Source organism: Mesoplodon mirus (genome assembly GCF_964341445.2).
Source record: "Mesoplodon mirus genome assembly, chromosome: 12".
NCBI classification, from domain to species: Eukaryota; Metazoa; Chordata; class Mammalia; order Artiodactyla; family Ziphiidae; genus Mesoplodon; species Mesoplodon mirus.
In genome coordinates this window covers 45,779,660-45,804,279 of record NC_138988.1, presented here as the reverse complement: position 1 = coordinate 45,804,279, position 24,620 = coordinate 45,779,660, and the positions used below count along the sequence as shown (strand labels likewise).

General features: G+C 44.5%; 1 protein-coding gene across 9 annotated transcripts; it reads left to right on the top strand.

Annotated features, from left to right (window-relative positions):
- Positions 1–631: 631 nt before the first annotated feature.
- Positions 632–23,189, top strand: SEC22C (SEC22 homolog C, vesicle trafficking protein). Of its 9 annotated transcripts, none has more exons than XM_082638398.1 (7): positions 632–1,664; positions 7,796–8,004; positions 10,060–10,223; positions 12,148–12,327; positions 14,748–14,866; positions 16,085–16,150; positions 18,344–23,189. In XM_082638398.1, exons 2-7 carry the CDS (start codon positions 7,823–7,825, stop codon positions 18,542–18,544), a joined length of 912 nt encoding a protein of 303 aa, XP_082494524.1. In that variant the 5' UTR covers positions 632–1,664; positions 7,796–7,822; the 3' UTR covers positions 18,545–23,189. The 9 variants fall into 9 exon arrangements, with proteins under 9 accessions (XP_082494524.1, XP_082494527.1, XP_082494521.1 ...); XM_082638401.1 differs by lacking the exon at positions 632–1,664 and adding an exon at positions 1,673–1,800; XM_082638395.1 differs by lacking the exon at positions 632–1,664 and adding an exon at positions 1,807–2,006.
- Positions 23,190–24,620: the final 1,431 nt, after the last annotated feature.

Here is a 24,620-nt window from a genome sequence, read left to right as displayed (position 1 = left end):
ACCTCACACCAGTTAGAATGGGCATCATCAGAAAATCTACAAACAACAAATGCTGGAGAGGGTGTGGAGAAAAGGGAACCCTCTTGCACTGTTGGTGGGAATGTACATTGATACAGCCACTACAGAGAACAGTATGGAGGTTCCTTAAAAAACTAAAAATAGAATTACCATATGACCCAGCAATCCCACTACTGGGCATATACCCAGAGAAAACCATAATTCAAAAAGACCCATGCACCCCAATGTTCATTGCAGCACTATTTACAATAGCCAGGTCATGGAAGCAACCTAAATGCCCATCGACAGATGGATGGATAAAGAAGATGTGGTAAATATATACAATGGAATATTACTCAGCCATAAAAAGGAACGAAATTGGGTCATTTGTAGAGACGTGGATGGATCTAGAGACTGTCATACAGAGTGAAGTAAGTCAGAAAGAGAAAAACAAATATCGTATATTAACGCATATATGTGGAACCTAGAAAAATGGTACAGATGAACCGGTTTGTAAGGCAGAAATAGAGACACAGATGTAGAGAACAAACGTAAGGACACCAAGTGGGGAAAGCAGTGGGGGAGGGGAGGGGTGGTGGTGTGATGAATTGGGCGATTGGGATTGACATGTATACACTGATGTGTATAAAACTGATGACTAATAAGAACCTGCTGTATAAAAAATAACTAAAATAAAATTTAAATGACAAAAAAATTAAAAAAATAAAAATAAACTCTGAGTTACTTCTTTTTCTTTCCTTTTTTTTTTTTGGTGGGAAAATATACATAACACAAAACTTACCATTTTAACCATTTGTAAATGTACAGTTCTGTGACATTTAGTACATTACATTGTTGTGCAACCATCACCACCATCAATTTCCAGAACTTTTTCATCTTTCCCAACTGAAATTCTGTGCCTATTAAATAACTCCCCATCCACCTCCCCTCCCCACACCCCCATCCAGTGTTGGTTTTTATCCTTCAAGGAGCCCTGCTGCAGTCCGCACAGAGTTCTTAATACATCTCTCTGTCTGAAACACTCTTCTTCCCTTTGCCTAGTTAGCTACTACTCATCTAGTGTCACGTTCTCAGGGAAGCCTCCTTGAACCCCCAAGTCCAGACCAGAAGCTCCTGTAAATTCTTTCAAAACCCGTGCTCCTCTCGGAAGAGCACATAGCTCAGTTTGTATTTAAACACGTGCTGTGTATTGTGGGATGGGTGCTCTCACTCTGCTCCGCTAGCATAGTTTTTACTGTCAGGAGTTACTCGCTGTGTCCACAGTGCCCGGCATAGTGTCTGGTTCGCAGCAGGTGCTCAAAAATTGTTGAATGAATAAATGGATGAACACTCCTTCCCAATCTCCCTTCAGCCAGTCATCCGTCTGTGAGTACGTCCGCCCCCAGATTGGGGTGTGTTCCTGGGGGTCGGACTTTGGCATCTCATCCAGGCTGGCAGGTGGCTGTGCCCTTTGGTTTGCCTATCTCGGGCCTCCCGCCAAGCAGACAACTGAACCCCCGCCCCGGGCGTGTCGCGGCGTCACGCGGAACTTCCCTGCCTCCACACGTCAGTCCGTTCGCTACCGCGGCAGGAACTGAGCTTAAACTGCAAAACTTCTCTCACCTCCGGACGTGGGAATTACAGGCTTGGAACTCAAATCCACGCGGGTGAGAGCCGACAGATGTGAGGAAAGTTGGGAGGCGCGCCCCACACACGCCCCATCTACATTTGGGTCGCAGTCCTTTAAGAACCGCTTCATTCAAGACTCCGCCGGGACCAGGCAGTGTGGGCGCACCAGGATTGGTCGGTTCGGGTGTGGGTGTTGCTCAGCAGCAGCGAATGAGGGCGTGGGGTGGTGTTTCAAGACTCGCGCATGCGCACCGCCTCCTACCTGCGCCTGGGCCGCCGGTGACCGGGGCCAGGCTCGCCGGGTGGGCTAAGGTTGCAGAGAAGGCGGAGGGTGGCGCAGCGGGAGGGCGCCGACTCCCGGAGGCCGCCGTCGGGGCGAGGTGAGGGCTGGCGGGCGGAGGCGGGCGCTGCGGTCCGTTAGTCAAGAGCTGGCGGCGTCGGGTGTGGCGCAGGGCGGGCCTGGAGGTGGAGGGCCGTCCCTCCCCCCCGGGCCCGCCCAGCCATCAGGCCCGGCTTAGCTCTCCAGGGCTTCGTCTGGCGTCCCGAAGTCTTCTGCCCCCCTCCTTTCTGCCGCCGGCTGCTCTCCTGACTCCAGGACGATCCGAGGTGCGCGCCTGCCAGGAACCCTTAGCCGCCGACGCGGGTAGAGCGCTGCCCCCAGTGGGAGGAGACGGGGTGTGTCCAAATGATAGAGGGGATGATTGTTTCCTTAATTATCCACGAAACTCAGGTAGTGTTTTAATAGCAAACTTCCCTTCGCGTGCCAGTAAGACTTGGTTTACCAAATACTGGGTGCACTAGACCAGCTTTTCTGAATATCAGATGTTCAGAGGTACTGTATATTTGTGTCCGTTACAGTATTACATCTAGACTTCCAGAGCCAGCCAGAAGGATTAAGCACCCCGGTGCTTAATTAGGTTTGTAGACATCAAAGCCACAAAAGAATATTCCCAGTGGTTAAAAGTAACTGGTGAAATTTGTGACACGGTCAGAAAAGTAATAAAGCTCAGACGGTGGATAGGGTAAATCTTCATTAAATTTTACAAAGAAGGGAATTAATTCTGATAGAGATAATTTTAGTAAAATAAAAATGTAAATAATTGAAAGTGCTTTAATATTGCTAAACAGAATTAAATTGACATAACAGTTTGCTCTGGAAAATACATTTTAGACAATGTTGTTATAGCTCTAAGAGTTTGTGTTTACAACACAGAGGACATCTTGGGGTCCCAAAGCTTTTTATTCTTAGAAGGAGCCTCAGAGATCTACCGCATCCAAAGATGACCCGTGCTCAGAGAGGAAAACCAACTTATCCAAAGTAATACAATGAGTAAGGAGCAGTTGTAACTAGTATAATCCTAGGCCTTGGCTGCTTTTATTAACAGGTCTCTGATTAGTTCTGAGTATCAGTGCTCCAGGGGAAGGAATTGTTTTCGGGAAATAGAGTAGCTGTAGTCCCAAAGACTGGATTTAGAGAAGCAGAGTGTAGTGGAAAGATCATAGGCTTTCCAGTATTTTGAGTAAGGAAGTTTTGGATGGAATAGTGGCTCTACCACTTGAGCCTTGGAGCTAGTTTTCCCTTCTGTCCAGTGTAGATTATGCCTACCCCATAGATGGTTATGAGCATTAAATAACATTATCAGTGTAAAAGTTCCTAGCACAGTGCCTGGCATATAATATTAGTTGCTATCAAATTCAGCCCTCTACTCTTCTTAGCTCCTAACAAGTGACAGACTTGACCTCTACCCTCTCCCTACCCCATCCCCAAGCAATGCGGAACCAAGGCACTTTCATGAAGTACAAATGAAGTAACCAGTTCTCAAGTCCTGTGGCTGAAGGTGAATTCAGTAAGGGTGATATAACTCTATCTTGCCTTCTGTATTTTTTTTTTAATTTATTTAAAATTTATTTTATTTTTGGCTGCGTTGGGTTTTCATTGCTGCGCGCGCAGGCTTTCTCTAGTTGCGGCGAGAGGGGGCTCTCTTCGTTGCGGTGCGCGGGCTTCTCATTGCGGTGGCTTCTCTTGTTGCGGAGCACGGGCTCTAGGCACACAGGCTTGGTAGTTGTGGCTCACGGGCTCTAGAGCGCAGGCTCAGTAGTTGTGGCGCACGGGCTTAGTTGCCCCTGTCTTCTGTATTTTGGATTTGAGGAGTGGGTAATGCCTTATGGTGAACCCTTGTGTTTGAATATTTGTGTGCCAAGTGAAACTTGTTTTGCTTGTTTAAATTACTATTTTGCAAGGCCTGGTCATTTAATGCTGTTTGTCTCTCCCCCTTTCTTTCTGTCTCTCTTTTGGAGGGAGGAGAAGTGTATGTGGCAGGGGTTTGAGAGAGGGTTAAGGATACAGGGATGAAAAGAAACCAGTTGGAACAAGGGGGCCCTCCAGCTAAGCATAGTCTTTTGCCGGTAGAATATGGATAATCTCTGACATGAGCAGTTTATAAATAGATGCTGAGAAAAGGATTTAGGAAATGGCAGAGGCAGACTAAAATATAATTTTGATAAAACCTAATAGTAACTAGAGTGCTATATTTGATTACTATTTCAGTTTCTATTTTTTAAAATTTCATTTATGTAAACCTCTTTTTTCCTCTCCAAGTAGAGATTTATCGTGGAAAAATTTTTATTAGCTTTAAAACTTAATTTTTTTTTACAAGTTTTATTTGTTTAAAAGTTTTTATTGAGGGCTTCCTAATATGTGCCAGACGTAGTGCCAGGTTACAGGGTCTGCTGGCCTGTAGAAGGAGCTAGTAAGACAGATTTGTATGTCGGGGTGAGCACTCTTAGGCTGCCTTTGTCCTTGTGTAATTGATAATATTTTTTCTGTAACTGTGACATGATTTTCCAGATTCATGCCACTGCTTTCCTGTTTTAAACTGAATACTGGTTATCTGCAAGTGGCTTTTATTTTAATGAATTCAGAGATTATAGTACCTCCCAGTTTAGAAATGTCATGTAGGAATGGAGCTGCTCCCTATAAAACATGCCCTTCAACATTCATGCATAAATCATCAGAATTACAGTTAATTAGCATAAAAGATTATTGTAGAGATATTTTAAAATGACATTTAAATGTAATTAAATTACATTTAAATGTAAAAAGCAAGTATGAGCATACTTTAAGTGATATAAAAACCTTAAGGTAATACTTTTTTTTTCTGTTTTTACTTTAAAGTAATTATACTGACAGGAAATTGCAGAGAGAGTACAGAGTATGATTGATAGACTGTATGATAATTGCAAGCTCAGTTTTAAAATAAACTATTTTCCAGAGTGACTGTACCATTTTACAGTCCTACCAGTAATGTGTGAGAGATCCAGTTCTCACACATTATGCACATCAAATGCTGTGCATGCTTGCCAGCATTTGATATTGTCACTTTAAATTACTTGTGCCAATAAGTATGTAGCATTATCTCATTGTGATCTTAAGTTGCATTTCCCTTAATAGCTAGTGATGCTAAACATCTTTTCGTGTTCTTATTTGCCATTTCTATATCCTCTGGTGAAATGTCTGTTCATGTACTTTGTCCATTTTCTAACTGAATTATTTGTTTTATAACTGTTGAGTTTTGAGAGTTCTTTAAAAATTCTAGATATCTAGAGTCCTTTATTAGGTATGTGGTTTAAAAATATTTTTTTCCCGGTCTCTAGCTTTTCTTTTCCTCCTCTTCACATGGACCTTTGCAGTGCAAAAGTTTTTAATTTTGATTAAATCCAATTTACTGTTTTTCTTTTATGGATTAAGCTTTTGGTGTCGTACATAAGAACTCTTCCCCTAAGTTCTGAAGATTTTCTCCTATGTTTTCTTCCACTTTTATAGTTTTACTTTTTACATTTAAATTTATGATATATTTTGATTATCATCAAAATAATGAGAGGTGTGAGATTAGGTCAAGATTCTCTTTTTTTCTTTCCTTCCTTCCTCCCTCCCTCCCTCCCTCCCTCCTTTTCTTCCTATAGATATTCATTGCTCCGGCACCATTTGTTGAAAAGACTATCCTTCCTCCATTTAATTGCTTTTGCACCATTGTCAAAAATCATTTGGCTGTTCCTGTGTAGGTCTGTTTCTGGGCTCTGTATTCTGTTTCATTGATCTGTGTGTCTGTCCCCCTGCCAGTACTGCACAATCTTGATTACTGTAGCTATACAGTAAATCGTGAAATAGGATAGTGAGGTACAGTCCACTTTATTCTTTTTCAGGATTGTTTTAGCTATTTTAGCTTGTTTGCCCTTCCATATAAATTTTAGAATAATCTTATCTGTATCTACAAGCTATCTTGCTGATATTTTTACAGGAATTATATTGAACCTGTATATCACTTTGGGGGGATAATTGATATCTTTACTATGTTGTGTCTTCCAATTAATAACATGATATATTTCCTTATTTATTTAGGACTTCTTTGATTTCTTTCAGCAACGTTTTGTAGTTTTCAGCATACAAGTTCTATACATGTTTTGTTAGATTAACACCTAAGTATTGCATTAAAGAAAGTATAGCTTTATTGAGATCATTTTTTTTTTGGATGATTGTCAGTGGTATTTTATTTTTAATTTTGGTTTCTATGTGTTTATTGCTGGTACGTAGAAAAAGAATTGATTTTGTATGTCAGTCTTATATTCTGCAACCTTGTTGAGCTCATTCATTTTAGGAGTTCTTTTTTAGGAGGCTCTTTGGCATTTTCCATGTAGACAATTATGCCATCTGCAGATAGGAATAGTTTTATATCTTCCTTTTCTATCTCCTGAGACTTTTCACATTTTTACCCTTTAATGGAAAGTGTGGGGAGATGGGACAAATGGGCTGAGTATGGTCTGTTGCCCGGTAGACTAATTTTTCTTTTTGCCGTCTCATTTTTATACCACTGCAGTTTCTTCATGTATAAAATGGGAATAATTATCCATTCATCCATTACAGATGGAAAAGCTATAAAGTATAGCTTTATTGAGATCATTTTTTGGATTTTAAATGGTATTTTATTTTTAATTTTGTATTGGAGACAGTGCTTGGTGTGGATTTGAACGTGGGGAGATCAGAGGAGTGTAGATACAGGCGAAGAATGCACAGAGGCACAAAGGTGAAGAGAGTCGTGTACATCCTGGGGCTCCTGTTTCCTACAGCTCGTGGTAATTGAGATGCCAAATTACATCCCTAGTGTTCTTTGGGAGAAAAGTCCACCAGTGCCCATACCTGTTAATATCCTATCCAGGTAGAGGATCTGACAACAGGATCTGTGAAACAGGATATGTAGATCCATAGAAAGACGCATCAAAGCTGTAATAGCCTCCTCACTAATCCCTGGTTGCAGGGCTGCCACATGCAGAGGTGCAGTTTATGCCCTGTACGAGCACCTGCAGAGTTAATAGATGGGGGCTGACACCCAACTAGGCTCTGACAGCAGAACTGGTCCAGGGCTGTTTCTACCCCGAGAAGCACCTTGTTCTAATTTGCCACAGGTGCCATGAGGCCTCAGAATCTGTCTCCTTTTGTTGCTTAATGGTGGTCACATATCATGGCTAAAACTTTAGTATCTTATTTGCTAAGTGACTTCCTTTAGCCATCTGTAGGAACTCTCATCATTTTGAAGACTGGCTGTGTGTCAAATGTGCAGAAATTCAGTAGGACATACTATCCTCTCTTTTATTTTTGCCTTCTGCTTTCCTTGCTGCCAGCTTTAGGTTAAATGCTCAGAAGCCCTCCACTTCAGGTGAGGATATGGCAAGTCAACTGCTCAGCACCTACCTCGCTGGATGACCTGAAATGCCCAGGTCCCTGGACCCCAACCCTGCTGCATCAGTGTCAGGCTCTTCCTGGCCCTTTGGGACCATCTTGCTACCTTTGTCCTGCTCCCCACTGTCACTGCTGTTGCTCCTGAACCGTTCTGGTCTCTGTTCCCTCATCCCAGTTGGTTTAATTCTGCAAATGGAGAGATTCATTAGAGAGAAGGAAAAGGAGGATTACAAGTGAAGAAGAGACAGGGAGGCTAATGGAGGGAGGACAATTGGGAGTGACATAGCAGTAGAGGGCAGGGAAATAAAAATAAAAGCCACATGTACATTTGTGGTGGGGGTGAGGGTGAAATAACCCAGAGTGAACATTTCAAGGGCGTTGGTGTCCCTGGCTCATCACCCGGCCCTCAGTAACAAGGTGACCTTCCTTCCTCAGGTGTCCTCATGACTTCTCTTGTGGACCATGTCCATGATCCTTTTTGCCTGTGTGGTTAGGGTGAGGGATGGACTGCCCCTCTCGGCCTCCACTGACTTTTACCACAGCCAAGATTTTCTGGAATGCAGGAGACGGCTCAAGACTTTAGCCTTGCGACTGGCCCAGTATCCAGGTCGAGGTTCTGCAGAAGGACTTGACTTCAGTATCCAGTAAGCAAGCATGTTCACTGTTCAAGAACATCTTAACCGCGTGCAGAGGTGACATTATGCTGATCACACTGTGTGTTAAAAGCAGGTCTCACATCAGACAGCAGTCCAAGGTTGTGTGTATTTACAATAGAATCAAAGGGACTCAAGCACTGTTGCCCCAACTCTCACCTTTCTTTCTTTCTTTTTTTTTTTTTTTTTGTAATTAGTTTTTATTGGAGTATAGTTGCTTTACAATGTTCTGTTAGTTTCTACCATACGGCAAAATGAATCAGCTGGCAGAGCGGCCGTGAGCATCGGCAGGCCCTGGTCACCCAGTCTTCATGCCTTTAGTTTGGTAGTTTTTTCTGCATTAGGTGCAGGGTGGGAAAAAGGTGAGTCAAAAGGAGATGTTAGATTAAAATGTCAGGAAAGGAAAAGGACGAGAGTGAGGAAGCCAAGAAAATCAGAAAAAAGACTTGACTTAGAGTTCTTGCCTTCAGTTTTTGCTTTTTGACTTTTTTCACTTCTTAAACATTTTAAAGTGAAAAATGTTTATATGACAGGAGCAGGGGAGTAAAAATGAGCATAAGTAGGTCCCTCTTCTCAAGGAACTCCAGGTCTACTAAAGGGACAAGATAAATATATAACTGAGTATTACACAGTGGGGCAAATGCTCCAGTGGAAGTAGGAATCAAGTGGTTACAATAATCATGGAAATAAGAGCTAATATGATTGTTTTCCATGGGCCAGGCACTACTCCAAGTGCTGTATGGGCTTATGAGGTAGATAATGGTATTATACCTGTTTTACAGAGGAGGAAACTAAGGTTAAACAGCTTCCCTAAGGTTAGACTGGTAGTAAATGGTAGAGCCAGGATTTGAATGGAGGCAGCCAGGCACCAAAGTCTGCTCCTCACGTGTTATGTCATTTCTTATACTAGGGGTTAGAGTAAAAAGCCATTCTACGGAGGGATGGGGCAAGGCAGGTTTCAAAATCTCAAAATGGCTTGTTATAGATTTTACATCGTTGTTTTCCAGAATTTAGGTCTTCACTTATCAAGTTCTTTTTGTTCCCCTTGAATAGTAAAAATTTTTTTTTTTTGCGGTACGCCGGCCTCTCACTGTTGTGGCCTCTCCCGTTGTGGAGCACAGGCTCCGGACGCGCAGGCTCAGCGGCCATGGCTCACGGGCCCAGCCACACCGCAGCATGTGGGATCTTCCCGGACCGGGGCACGAACCCGTGTCCCCTGCATCGGCAGGCGGACTCTCAACCATTGTGCCACCAGGGAAGCCCCTAATAGTAAATTTTTGATTTACCTGATAAGGTGGCATCCTTTCAGAGGAATTCAGTCTCAGAATTAGGAAAACAAAAGGAAAAGTCCAGGCCTAATTCCAGGCTTGGTGGTATTGTCAGGCGAGAAGGGTCGTGGCCTGAAGAGGGATCCAGATGGTAGGCATATGAAGCTGTCACCCTGTGGTATGGGCTCTGGGTGCTCAGGAGCAAAAGCTGAGCTGCATCTGCCCACATCTACAGCTCCTTTCTCTGGGTGCCTGAAACCACCTTCCTTGGTGGTCCCTAACTCATTATGCTGTGATTATCTAACAGTCTATGCGAACTTTGTGCTGTACCTCAAATAGGAAACCTTTTCTCTGTTCAAACAAACAAACAAACAGAAAAACCTATCACTTCAAATGAAGTTCTGGGTACTTCAGTCATTTTTTGAAAAGTAGAATGTAAAATGTTCTACTCATTTGTATTTTGACTTAAATATTCACCATTATTTTCACAGAGGAAACCAAGGCTTTTGTTCCTTACAGGTGAGCGGTCCCATAGCTTAGTTAATAATAAATAAGTTAGAGTGATCACACATTGTCAGTGGCAAATGCCACTGTACATTTTAGAGGAAGTATAAGAAAGGCACGGTCCCTGGCAGGTCTAGCTGAAGAGATGCAACAGACAGCTCCAGGACTTTCAAGGCCCAGCAGATCCAGAGTTGGGGCAACATGGCGTCTGGGTGCAGGATGTGAATACATGGGTCTGTTCCCTGGTAACGCAGATGACACTCTTTTGTTCCAGCTTCTCTTCTTCGAGGGATGTAGCCTGCATGGCTATCTGCTCCCGCCAGTGTCCAGCAGCCATGGCCTTCTGCTTCCTGGAGACCCTTTGGTGGGAATTCACAGCTTCCTATGACACCACCTGCATTGGCCTAGCCTCGAGGCCATACGCCTTTCTCGAATTTGGTTCGTAACCCTCTTCGTATTGATTGTTCTCTCTTGCGGCATTGTATGTGTAGAATTTCCGGTTTGGATTTGGCTTTGACCGTCAGGGAAAACCACTGGGGGTGCTGTAACATGTCACTGGAGAACAGCCTTATACAATGAGATTTCACAGCAGTGGAAGGGGCCTGCAAGCTTGGAGGTTCAACACTCTGGCTTTTCATCTCTCCAGAGCCTGGGGCAGGGTGGAAGAATGGCAAAACCTGTATCTTATTCTGGAGCAGGCGTCAGCAGACTGTGGGCCAAGGGTCTGTTTTTTGTAAATAAAGTGGAACATAGCCGTGCTTATTCTGTTACTAATGGGTTGTCTGTGGCTGCTTTTGCCCTTCCCTGGCAGAGGTGAGCTGTTGTGATGGACCATCTAGGGCCCATAAGCCTAAAACATTGACTCTCTGGCACTCTGAGAACACTGCCAACCCCTGTTCTAGAGCAGCACTGCTCAAGGGTGGTACCCATTCTTCCAGCATGAGGGACGTACGGAGAGTGAGAATAAAGAGTTTAGAAATTCTTACAGTAATTTGGCACTCCTGCGATATTTTCAGTTGTATTTTATCAAAGTATCTGTCTGCAACCATTTGGAAATAAGAAAAAACTGGTCCTCCATGCAGAGGTTTGAGGAGCACAGCTCTGCAAGAGGATACTCCTTTTCTAGGCCCTGCCAGAGAGGCCGTGTGGAGGCTCAGGGCTTTGGAACACAGCAGGGTAGTTATAGCGTAAGCTATCAGTGTCTGTCAGCCGTGATTCAAGTCATTTTGAGATCCTGGAGAGGAGGAGTAGAGGTGGGAGTTGGGGGACACTCTCTGGTCTCAATGTAAATCGCCATGGTCCCTGTGATGCTCTTGAATGAGGGGCTGGCAGCATTTGGTACTCAGGGTCAGGTGCAGGGCTGGCACCTGGAAGTGTTGCCACTTATGCTTCTGGCAGCTACTGCTCACATCTCCTCATGTGGTCTCTGGCTGGCCCATCAGTCATGGGGCCAGCACCCCCTTTTGGTGTCACCCAAAGGTGCTGGGGAGCTCCCTGATACTCGGGCCCCAGCCTGGTAGCCCTGTGACATAGACCATGAGTTCTGTCTGAGTCTCCCTGTGAGGATTGGTCCAAATGCCGCTCTCAGCCCCACTTCTTCTTCTGAAGGGCACGCTGTCCCCAGTCGGACCACAGCTGCAGCGTCCCTTGGCTGTTATTTGATTGGCAGCTGGTAGACCTGTGTTCTTCTCTCCCCCCATCTCTGCATGCGCCTTCCTTCCAAAGCGGTGGGGGCTTGGTCTCACAGGAGACCCTTCCCAGCATCACGTTTATTCATTATTGAGTGCGAGTAGAATATAAGTAAAAGTATGTGGATATTAGAATTATACATGATTTTGCTTTGCCAATATGTATGAAACTTCACTTCAAATACTTACTAAAACTTGGTAATGGTTAATACTAATATAAATAAAAGAATTAAAACCAGTACCTTTCAGATATATAATCCTAGTTTGCAAAACATACTCACAATGATTTGTAATTTTTTTTCACACACCTTTTCTTGGGATAATCAGGTCAAAGATGACTGTCCCCATTTTTCTATCTTAGAAATATTCTGTGAATGGCCCAGGATTGTACTATGAGTCGTGGCTGAGCTAAGACTCAAGCCTCTCTCCCCTGACTCCCTTGCCACTGAGGTTCTGATGGACAGACTGTCACGTTTTAATTATTCTGCTTTGAAGAGATTGATGAGACCAGTCCTGATATGTACTAATCATTTGACCTTCATGTGTAGTTGACAGTCTTCAGAATCTGGCTGACTTATTAGCTTGCTTAGAAACGTAAACTTCATTGTGTACGTATTGTCTTATAACATCCATTGTAATGAAGACATTCAGCTTGGGTTGCTCTCTTTTCACAGACAGCGTCATTCAGAAAGTGAAGTGGCATTTTAACTATGTAAGTTCCACCCAGATGGAGAGCAGCTTAGAAAAAATTCAGGAGGAACTCAAGTTCCAGCCTCCAGTGGTTCTCACTCTGGAGGACACAGATGTGGCTAACGGGGTGATGAACGGTCACCTACAGATGCACTTGGAGCCTGGTAAGTGGCCTGCTGCTCTCTGACGTTGATAAAGATGAGGTGAGATTGTGTATTTCAAATGCACAGTGACTGTTTTAGTAGGAAGGTGTTTGGGTGGGGGGCAGTGTATAAAATACCTGGGGAAAAACATGGGCTGATCTTGTTCCAGGTGGCTGTTATAAAAAACTCAACTGTTGTGACCAGTGAGTCGATCTGAAGAGAGGCAACTCTTTTGACGAAATTCAGGAGAAGAGTGACTTGGCAGGTTGTTTTCTTAACCAGGGTGAAATCTGCACATTTAAATGGTGTAAAGGAGATTTTCACTCTCTTTTGCTGGAAGTCACTTATTGAACTGTACAGATTTGTACATTCTCTCTCTCTCTCTCTCCTTTTTTCCTTTGACAGTGAGTCCTGATCTCATCATTTAGTGAAACATTGGGGATCTCCACTGAGAAACCCCTGCTCCTTGATGGAGGGAGTGGAGGGCTATGGGGATGAGAGTGGGCAGGGGCCAGAGCCAGGGCTTCTAGACCTCTCACTCTCTGCTTCTCTGTGGGACCCGGGAACATCCCTCTATCCCTTTGGATTTCCGAGTCCTTATCTGAGGAATGAGGTGTTAATGAACATGCTCACAGTGCCCTGGCGTCCGTGACTTAGTCTGGCATTAACACCAGTAGCCACTCAATGCCTAGCACATAGCAAAGCATGCTTTTTTGCATTCCTTGTTTACAGTTACACACAATTAAACCAACCTTTAATTAAAGTGGATATTTACATTCCAAGAATTCTGTAACGGTGTAAAAGCTGAATCCTTCCCTGGAAGACAGAACCATCTACATTATAACAGTCTAATTACTTTGTTTTAACAGTTTTATACTAAACTCATTGCTTGAATTTTGAAAGTGGTGTATTAAAAATGTTCACATTTTTGGCTTAACTTTGTGTTTCGATTTGATCTGTTTCAACCAGTAAATTCCTGGATTGGCTCTTATGCCATTCAATAAGTTGTTGTAATTTATATTGGGATTGAACTTAACTTTTGTGCAAGGAAGACTGGGTAATCAAACCCCAAGCTTTTCCCTTGCCGTATCTGTAGACAGGGTAACTTTGTGATGTATGTTTTGTTTTATAAACACTTAGACAAGAGGAGAAGACCCAGAAAGTGTCAACTTGCCTATCTTTCTAGGATGTTTTACTCTGCTTTGACTCCCCCTATTGTTCCAAGGCTAGAACCTTTACAGGTAGCATGCTCTGTTCTAACAGAAACTTTGAATTGCTCAGTGGAAACTCTAACACACTAACAATAGGCATCAGTTGGGTTGTGGCTAGATATTTGTGTGTGGGTGTATGCATGTGTGGGAAATGTAAGGACAAGAAAGGATGATTTAAAAGGAGCATAGCAAGGGAATGGGTGGGACACTATTTAATTGAGTGAACCAGAATCCGTTTCAGCAGTTATCTTTTTTTTTTTTTTTTCTTTTTTTGCGGTATGCGGGCCTCTCACTGTTGTGGCCTCTCCCGTTGCGGAGCACAGGCTCCGGATGCGCAGGCCCAGCGGCCATGGCTCACGGGCCCAGCCGCTCCGCGGCATATGGGATCCTCCCAGACCGGGGCACGAACCCGTATCCCCTGCATCGGCAGGCGGACTCTCAACGACTGCGCCACCAGGGAGGCCCCAGCAGTTATCTTTAAAGAGAGAATGATCATTTGTCCTAATTAGAGTTCCAGAAACAGCTTGTAGCTGAAATAATGAATGTTTCCCTCCTCTTCCCAATAATTTTGGAATTTAAAAAAGTGCATTTGCTGTGAATTGTTCCAGAAGCACACGTGACACTGAATGTTGTCCTCGTCAGAAAAAGAATGGAACATTTTACAAGCTGAGGGTTGAGCTGTGTAATAGAAATGCTTCAGGATTTGACAACCAATTTACAGCTAAAGCCATAAACTGATTTAAATCAGGATTTCTCAGCCTTAGCCCTATTGACATTTTGTACTGGAAATTCTTTGTTGTGAGGGCTGTCTTGTGCATTGTAGGATGTCTAGAAACATTCATGGCCTCCACCCATGATAGATGCCAGTAGCAACCTGTCCCCAGTGGGGACAACCCAAAACATCTCTAGACACTGATTGAGGGGCCATATCGTCTCTGGTTGAGAACCACTGTTTTAAATAGAAAGGAAATGAAGCACTTGAAAAATCTGTGCTTGCTCAGAGAAGTGGCCTCTTTCTGGAAGAAATTCACCTTGGATTCCCAAATCCATTCTGTCCTTCATTTCTTGCCTTTTCCCCCTCTAACTACAGCTGCTTTTTAAATTAATATGTTTGCAGTTGTGTGTTTAACATAATAAACCTTTTCATTAGCAGAGGTCTAGTTAATATCTTTATTTTTCCTTCATGTGGAAATTATTTTCACTAGACACTTGTCGTTTTTCATTGTGAAGCTCCTAATTTCCGAATGGAACCTGTGACAGCCCTGGGCATCCTCTCTCTTATTCTCAACATCATGTGCGCTGCTCTGAACCTCATTCGTGGAATTCACCTCGCAGAACATTCTTTACAGGTAACATTTTCTATACATTTTAAATCAGAAGACACATGATGGCAGAAACGGATGGGGATATATATTATTTATAAGGTTATTATGTACTACATATTAAAAATTGAAGTAAAATTTTTACTTCTCATTTTATTCTTTGTCTTAAGTTGAACAAATATGAAACTTGCTCTTTTGTATCTGTTTTCCTAAGACGCCAAAGGGCCCTCCTGGGTTATTGGTGAGAAATGGAAAACTTGCTTCAAGGACATCAGGCCACCCCATGGCTCTGGGGACTCCAGGAGTCACTGTGGAGGCTGGATTGTTCATCCAGGGCAGAAGTTTAATGCTCAGGTTTTAACGTTCAGGCCCTTCTTTCCCCTGGGGAGAGTGGCCTCATAGTCTGATTTATATCATTCAGATACCAGCTTCCTGGTGTCTTTGTCAAAAGAACAGTGTCACTGCGAAGTTGGTTCGCCAGCCTGCTCATCTCAAAGCACGTTTCTACTTCAGTGCTTTTTAAATATTATTTTTAAATTTTGAAGTATTTCCAACACTTTAAGAAAAAGTATGGAACCACTATGAACATGAACAGATAGATGTTACTATTAAAAACAGAGCCGTAATGCTCGCACCGAGGCACATGGTGGCTAAAGTCTGAAGCGCAGCTTAGACTGAATCTCAGGTGGCTTATGGGGACTGAAGTGTTTGGGGAACAGCAGCAGGCCTGGGCCATGAGTGGTGGCTGGCTGTTTCCACACCCCGTCTTTGGCCAATGTGTGGTGTGGTTCCCACTCTTATTGTTTATGACGACTCATAAGCAGATGCTCATCGAGTGTCTGTATGCACTAGAACAGGTGTTCGTTGGTCAAGACAGAGTCCCTGAGTTGGGGCACGTAGCATCACTAAGGAGGTGGCAGTGGGGGGTGGGAGGAGGTGGGGAAAGCTTAGCACTTACAGATGAGTTGGATTTTGAGAGGTGTCAGGGCTGGGGGTGGGAGCATTCCAGGTTGAGGGCTCAGTACACATGCATGGGGACTGGAGGGCGCTTCGTGTGTCCAGGCCATTCAGAAGGATTTCATGTCACCCGCTGGTGTGATGCGTGAACGGGGGCTTATTTCTCATGCAGCCAGGGATTTTGTACTGTCAACCATACGAGACCCAATGCGGAGTAAAGCACTTCACGTCATAGTGTTTCCTGTCCTCTAAATATTCCTTTCCTTGTGTTCCTCACATTTGTCTTAGGTTGCACATGAAGAAATTGGAAATATTCTGGCTTTTCTTATTCCTTTTGTAGCCTGCATTTTCCAGGTGGGTGAAACGTTGATGTTTTAGTGAGTGGGTTAAACCCATGGCCTTATTTTGTTCTGTTGGAACCATCAACAAGTTTCTAGATCCTGCTTTTGTTCCACCAAGGCCTTGGTTCAAATCGTGGATATAGTACCAGCCCTTAGTGGGAGGACCCTCCACCCATCCTGCCCAGGCCTCTCATTTTACAGAGAAAAGACCTTTGGGCTCAGAAAGAGAAAGCCACTTGCCCTAGACCTCAGGGCCTTTGACAGTGCAGGACAGAAACCAGGAATTTGAACTGGGCTCCCAAGAAACGAGGGGTGAGACTGCAGTGGGGATCGGGTTGGGCCTGACCAGTATGAGGCAGGGTCCTGCCTCGTGCTTATTGTCGGGGTGTCCAAGTACAGAAATGTCCTTCTGCAGAAGTGACACCTATGTATGTGTGTTTCTTTTTTTTTTTATAAGCAGATATTCATTTTAAATTATTTGTTTATTTATTTATTTATTTTTGGCTGCATTGTGTCTTCGCTTCTGTGCGAGGGCTTTCTCCAGTTGCGGCGAGCGGGGGCCACTCTTCATCGCGGCGCGCGGGCCTCTCACTATCGTGGCCTCTCTTGTTACGGAGCACAGGCTCCAGACGCGCAGGCTCAGTAGTTGTGGCTCACGGGCCTAGTTGCTCCGCGGCATGTGGGATCTTCCCAGACTAGGGCTTGAACCCGTGTCCCCTGCATCGGCAGGCAGATTCTCAACCACTGCGCCACCAGGGAAGCCCCTGTATATGTGTTTCTTTTCAAGCACAGGACTAGGTTAAAAATTTTGTTGTTTTTAATGGTAATACCATCTGAGTCAAATCTGTCCTTAGGAAATGAAACAAAAATTATAACACTAACTAGATCCCTTTGATTATTAGTTATTTTCAAATAAGCTGTGTACTTAAGGAGTGGGGTAAAAAGGAGCTTTTGAATCCCCTATAGGCAGAGTTAATTCTAGTAAAAACCTGACTCTCTTTCCTCATCCTCCACCTGGACTAGGATTTTAGTACCTTTTCTGCATGTTTAAGCTTCTTCTTCTTCCTCTTCTTCTTTTTTTTTTAAATGAGAAGTTCTGTTCTCAGGGCACTTCCTCTCTCTCCTGCATACATCCTAGATGACCTGTTTTTAAGAATTACCTGATTGTGCAAAAAGAAAATTTCATCCCAAGATTGAAAATGCACTCATTTTTTTAGAAAACAAGTCTCTAAGACCTTGGGTGTTGCCAGGAGAAGTTTCCTGGAGCCTGCATTTCAGGGCTGCAGGTATCTTACAGTTCCACCTTCATCCCCTCAACTGCAGTCTTACTTGGATAATTCTTTGGATGGGGAACTCTCTCCCTCCCCCCCCTGAGCTTTTGTCAGATTGTTCTGTGTTTTGAGAATGTGTCTTTTTTTAAAAAACACAAAAAAAACCACCCAACATTGAACCAAAAAATGATTTCCACCTTTTGCAGAACAAGAATGGCTTCTTTCTGTGTGATAGCCCTACAGGAACTATCAGTCACTCTCCCTGCTATAAGACCTTTCCCTGAGTCAGATATGCTTTTTTTTTTTTTTTAGGCTGTGCCACTCGGCATGTGGGATCTTAGTTCCCTGGCCAGGGATCAAACCTGTGCACCCTGCAGTGGAAGCATGGAGTCTTAACCACTGGACCGCCAGGGAAGTCCTCAGATGCTTTTGAAGACATAACAAGGAGGCTGTCTAGGGAACAGTGGCCCCCTATGCAGTTGTAACTCAGGAAAAGCTTAAGTAGTAAAAGCACAGCTTCTCTCAGCAGCTTTCTCACCTGTTATGACCCCCCTGAAGGAAAATTCATTTGGAGGCCTGTCGATCTTGTTAGGGTGTTCTGGCCTGGCTGTCTACCCCTGACCTGCATGTCTTCTTTCTCTACAGCACAGCCTGGGCATTTCTGTCTGTCTTTCTTGAATTCTTTCAAGAGTGCTATGTTCTAGTTCCTCCTGTGATGTCTTTTTCACTTTTCTTATCTGTTCCAAATCCCCACTTCCATCCAGTGATTAACAGCAGCTGATCCAGTGAGTCCAAGCTCCATTGTAACGAATTCAGTTTAATAAGCTAATGTGTATGAAGTGACACTGCGTGGCAGGTACGATAAGTGAATCTTGCATCTGACCTTGGCCATTTCATTATCTCTGATGGGACTTCCTCTTCCGGTGTCATTTCAGTGTTATTTGTACCTGTTCTACAGTCCAGCCAGGACGATGAAGGTGGTGCTGATGCTGCTCTTTATTTGCCTGGGCAACATGTACCTGCATGGGCTGAGGAACCTCTGGCAAATCCTCTTCCACATAGGAGTGGCTCTCCTGTCTTCATATCAGATACTGACAAGGCAGCTTCAGGAGAAGCCATCTGACTGTGGAGTGTGAGGATGACATCATGGGATGAACGGATCCTTTGATTTTCTTATGAAGGTCATCGGTGTTCCCCTTTTTGCTTCTCGACTTCACCTTAAGTTTCCACCCTTGAAGTTCCTTTCAACCAAAGCGGATTGATCCCGAGAGCTGCGATTTCTCATAGGTGCAGTTGAAAGCATGAGATTGCTTGACATCCAGTTCCAGTTTTGTGCTGAGGGTTACTGCAGAATCTCCAGTTCAGCACGATTACTTCGGACAGCAGAATCTGGGGGCTTATTCAGAAAGAGCACTATTGGAAGACCAAAATGGAATTATTTTGGTCTTTTAAATTGAGTGATGCAATAAACCACTAGATTCAATAACAGTAGTTTAAAGTAATTGGCAGTTGTCTCTGAGGAACCACTTAAAAATCTGTATCAGCTTTTCAGTCTAAATGTGACTTGGTTAGTTTTTTTTTTTGAGGGCCAGTAGAGGGTGAATCAAAAACTTTAAAAAGTGGTTTATAACTATAAGATGGATAAATTTTGTTTACATTTTTTGATAACTTAGGTCTGATATGATACCTTTAGAATATTTAAATATATATTAGATATAAGTTGAACATGGCTTCACTTAGGGTAAGGACAAACTTAAGCTGAGAAAATGTTAAGAAAGCTGAATTTATTAAATTTATATATAACCTTTTATGGTAGTGGGATTGTAGGGATACAGAAATGTTTTGTATTTCTTTGCAGGGTATATCTGAATATTTTAAAAATTGAGTAACCAGCGCTACCGGATGATTAACTTATAAGCATGAGCAGAAATGAGAATATCAGGATTCCTTGCAGTTGGCCACAAACTAGAGTAGGCGAGTCACACATACTCATACGGTGGCACTTTACAGTCACAGGTGGGAGAGGCTGCTGTCATCAGCCTTTTAGGTGGCAGCCGAATACCTGTCACTTTAATCGTGTAATTGGATACTTGACCCTCTGTACTTGTTCTCAGAAGATCTCCCAAATTAATTACTCCTCCGCACCTTTCCCACTCATCTTAATTAGGTTAAGGGCCTCATTGTTTTATGAACAAGAGTTAAGTGTGTGTTAACTTTTTTAGAGCTTTATAGCTTATAAAGCTTTATAATTAACCCTGTGCTCTGAAAAGTTACCTTTCTTTCTCTCCTTGTCAAAATATTGACTGATTACAGTTTTCCAAAATTTAGATCTGAATATGATTCCTGAGGTCTCTAGAAATTTCAGACTGGGTTGCCCAGTACCGTTCAGGAGGCCATTTTGGAAGCTTGCCCTTTGGATTGTTCTTCCTAGAAGTCCAGAGTCTGAATAGCTCCACCACAATTGCATAGAATACTTTGGGCTGAATTATGTGATCTTGATAAATTAAAAAATCCTGTTTTGGTAGTTTTTAATAGTCAAAAACTGTTGCAAGAGTTACTGAGCAGATGGGGAAAGCAAGGATGTCATTTTAGGGAATTCAGTTGTACTTGGTCATTACTGGTGGTGAATTGTTATTGAGCTACCTTGGTGTCACTTAAAAGTCCATGTGACTACGAACTGTGTTGGGAAAATGTTGCCATGGTAATTTTATTTTCTTATAATAGAATTTCCTATTCTTAATCACACAAAGTATCTGGATATGAAAGTTATGCTGGCAACATCCTCAGATGTAAACTTCAGAGTTGTCCCTCCACTGATTTTGCATCTGCATAATTTTCTGCATAGCCAGCAGGTGAATTTTCAGGCTTTCCGGGACGTACTTTCGGACAGATGGTGAAATGGGATGGGAAGCTGAGGAGGGGAGACGAATCTTTTTCTATTAGAAGCACACACACAAAGCTTTAAAAGTTGATTAGAACAGCTTACCCAATGCATTGTTTTCTTTTTGAGCCCGTGTGCTTTTGGGGTTGCCATGTAGCCCTGTACTCCAGACGGTCTGGGGTCTGAGCCTGTGATCCACGTTCAGCAAGTAGTGAAGAACGATCCTTGCAGAGGAGACCCTCCTGGTGAATGCCGCCTGCCCTAGTGGAGAGGTTATTCACACCTGGTTGAATGTGGTCTGAATCCGTTAACATCTATGTGGGGTTGGAGATTTACTTTTGCAAACAAAAGGGAAAAGATGCAGTCGACAAACGCTGCAAAATAATGACCACATAAACATTCTTTAACTGAAATCCAGCTAAGAGCAGTCTCAGTTCACTGGTGGTAGAAGCTAATGATAGGAAAGGCATTCTGGAGATTTTATCCAAGGGAAATCCCAGGCTCAGGGGTTGACTTGGTTCAGGCCTGGAGTTTTGTAGCCCTGTGTCATCCTTGATGCTAGAAAGTTGACCCCCACGTTACCCTCACTCCGCCACACACCTTTGTTTTAGCTGTTCTAGCACCTTGATTTTCTCAGACGTTAACGGATCTCACAGGGCTGGATCCTGGGATAGATGAGATAATGTTGGAAAAACCTTAAAAGTGCCTTCGGGTGTCGGATGTGGCAAGATCTTGAGCATCAGTGTGTGAGGTGTCCCATCTGCTGTATCTGGGCGGGGATGTGGCTCAGTGCTCTCTGGCAGGGGCCAAGTCCAAGGGTTCCCATTCCACAAGTGTGCTAGTGTGGGAACCACATAGACTCTGCTTTTCTTGCCCCAGCCTAGCCTGACTGTGACGAGGGCCATGCCTGGGTTTCCTGTCCTGGGCGGGGGGTATATTTGGGTGGGATTTCCTCTCGGTACTAGAGGCCTCACTGCCCTCAGCGGGAAGAAGGTGACCATAGGCTCCTGGTTTTGCTTCTCCAGCTGGCACCCCTTTTATCTGTGAATCAAGGCCCAACGTTTTAAAGCTCTTCAAGGGTTGGGGAAAAGGGTATTGGAAGGAGAGCTGAAATTAGAACGTTTAGCATCATTGCTACCAACCCCCCCTTGAGCTCCCTGTTCTTCTCCTAGGTGCCTCTGTTCAGGTCTCCCCTGCCTCTCTTTCCACTTCTGCCCCCCACATTCCAGTCCTGGGGACCGAGGCTGAAACTGGAATCTCTGGAGGGACGGGGAAGCCACCTTTCATCGTAACAGATAGGGCGGGTCCAGGAGCTTCAGAGAGGGCATGGATGGCCCCGAAGCCCAGCCCTCTTCCCTGTGCACCCCCAGGCACACAGCAAGGCTGGCTGTTTGGGGCGCAGGAAGCAGGGCTAGATGAGAAGCGGAGCTGGGGGCTGGCTGGCTGCTGGAAGACAGCAGCTGCCCTTGGCACATGGGGGTTGCACGCCACACCTTCATCCAGGGCTGCCGTCTGTTGTTCCTTGAAGGAGTTGGCTGCTCATAACATGAAGGACAGGTGGCCCTCAGAAAACAGTGCAGTGCAGGTGAGGACCGGCGGGGAGGGAGGGTTTACGGTGACCAGATGAGTGCACAGACCCCTCCCCCGACGTCGCTCACATTCCAAGTGATTCTACACAGAATGCTGCCCAGGCACAGGGAAACCCTATCTCTGCACTGTGAGTGTTAATAATGGTGGAAGAAGAGAGAGTAGATGTGCCCTGGAGAGATGAGGTGGGAAGGAGCGCCCTGTCAGCTGGCCCGAGGCCTGGAGGTCGGCGTGGCTCTCCCACTTGGTCTGGCCCTGCAGTGGGTGAGTCGCAGCCCGTCGGCCGGGTATTCTCTGGAAAACGGTGGTAACGTCGGCCGGCTCCCCTGGCGAGCTGTCAGGAGGGTAGAAGCAGTAGTGGAGGGGATGCTGGGTGAATCTGTTGTTCATGTGCAGGAGGAGAAAGGCTTTGAGTTGGTTCACCCAACATGCGGAGGTTCTGCAGGCTTCAGGCAATGCAGCTTGGCACAGCTGTGTCTTCTGGCCTTTACAAAAAAAGACCTCATGCTTTCATTATAGACAGGTAGCAGCCTCTCTTCCTCCCCCTGGACCTGCCTCCTGCCTTCCAGGCATGGAGCCTTTGGTTCCAGTGGCATTGGGTCCTGCAGGATCCAGGGAGGTTGGTTCTGTTGGTTGGACCAAACCTCATGGTCTGTTTCTGACCCAAATCAGGAGAGCTGATCCTCCCTTCTGGGAGCAGTGATGTCAAACTTCTGTTGCTGGGGAAACGTCATTGGCAGAGAACCTGTGGAAAAAGACTTGTCAGTAAAATCTGGGAATGGCCGGATATGGAAACATCTGCCCATGTGTACCGATGACAGAGCTGTTGCCCGCAAGCGCCTTTCGTTTAAGGTAAAATTATCAAATCCAGTCTATTCCTCTACCCTGTGCTTGGTACATATGACCTTCTTTAACCCTTATACTTACACGATTCTGGGTTGTTTCAGAAGTGTTATTTAATGAATGATTCATATAATGTGGCCCCCAGGATTCCATTTTGTTTAGTGGACTTTTTTACTAAGAGCATTAAAGATTGAGGCTGATTTAGCCAGAGAAAACCATTTCCTTCATGTATTCATTTTGAATGCTTGCTGCCCATGTTATACAGGCTTCTTACTGTTTTCATGTAATAACAAAGATCTATTTTGAGTAAACGATGAGTGCGTTTTAACAAACTTTCACACAGTAGTGAAACCTAAACTTGTGTTAATGTTGGTAACGAATGTCGTATAGCCGTTTATATACTATGTATATATAAATTAAACGAGGTGGCTTCAGAAGTGGGAGGAGAGTAAATCTAAGGTGCTTATCAACTTGTGTGTTTGTACTTGTGTGAAAAATCCTGAGTTATGGGTCCATTTTCCTAGATGAGGTGATGTGGGCTTGGCATAATGGAGGGGGGTGTGTTGAGAGAAGTGAAATTCAGGTCCTCTTGTCCAGTGAGGTCTAGACAGGTGCAAGGGCTCAAATAGTCTTCAGCACTAATCCCCAGACTCTGGAATGCAATCATGGGTCCAGGAAAGACCTTGGAAAAACCAAAATAGCAATTGCCGCACTGCCCTGGGGGCTGGAGGGGGGCTGCCTTCTATGCAGGCTCTGCTTCTGCCCAGCCCTTTCCCTGCTCTGGGCTCTGAGTTCCAGTCTGTATGTACTCTGAGGGTGATGTCGTTTTCATTTCCCAGGAGGAGCCCTGTCAGGAAATGGCCACCAGGGGGCACATCATCAGGTTCCCAGCACTGGGGACTGTGCTGTTTTGCTGGATCGTTCCTTTAGCAGCTGAAATTCCCAGAAAGGAAACAAATGCACCAGCCTCTCCTGACGGCACTGAGTTCTGGGATTCGGGCGTTGGCAGACCCTTTAGATACCACTGGGTTTAACCCCCTTGTTGCTCAGGTGAGGAAGTTGAGGTCTGTCCTAGGTAGCCAATGACAGTGTAGCCCAGAGCTCTGTCCTCTGGGCTGAGACCAAGGTGCCATCAGCCCACTTGGCAGCACCCACAAAGAATAAAAAGGGATCTTGGCCCATGAAGGATGCCCTTTCTGTGCCAGGAAGGCTGGGTGCCAGTTCAGGCTGATGAATTGCCTTCCTTTTTCTTGGACTCTAACCCCCTGTGGGGTCAGGTAGCAGAAGTGCTGCCTGACAGCTGCCCAGCATCCTTGGGCAATGTCAGCGGAGGAGTGAAGGGGCTCAGAGAGAAGGGGCCCACCTGAGTGCGCCTGGCTCTGCTGAGTCAGCTCTAAGACATCCCCGGATCAAATGTGCGGGGCAAAAACTATTAAGTTCACTGGAGAGCACGACGGAGAGTATCTGTGACCTGGGGTGAAAAAGTACTTCTTAAACAAAACGTCATAGGCACGACCCTTAAAGGCAAAATGATTGATGAATCTGATGACATACAAATAAGGATTTCATGGGCAAAGTTAAAAGAATGAGAGAAGATATTTACAATGTCTGAAACCAGTAAGGGATTAATATACAAGCAATTCTTTAAATCAGCAAGAAAGATGAGCAACTTCAATAGAAAAATGAGCAATTTGCAGAAGAGAAAACCCAGGAAGCTAATAAGCATACGAAGATGTTTAAAATCATTAGAAATGCAGAGAAATACATATTAAAATAACCATAAGACATCACCTTACGCCTGTGAATTTGGCAAAATTTAGAAACCTGGATGGGACCAAGTATTGGAGCGAGTATGGGGATCTAGGACTTCGTGTACAGCGAATCTGAAGAGCAGTGCTACC

Bases quoted from the DNA above. Each gene is read 5' to 3' on its own strand.
- SEC22C (XM_082638398.1), top strand. From the start codon at position 7,823: ATGTCCATGATCCTTTTTGCCTGTGTGGTTAGGGTGAGGGATGGACTG. The intron at 10,224-12,147 runs GTTCGTAACCCT...CTCTTTTCACAG, and splicing joins ATACGCCTTTCTCGAATTTG to ACAGCGTCATTCAGAAAGTG. The intron at 12,328-14,747 runs GTAAGTGGCCTG...TTCATTGTGAAG, and splicing joins ACAGATGCACTTGGAGCCTG to CTCCTAATTTCCGAATGGAA.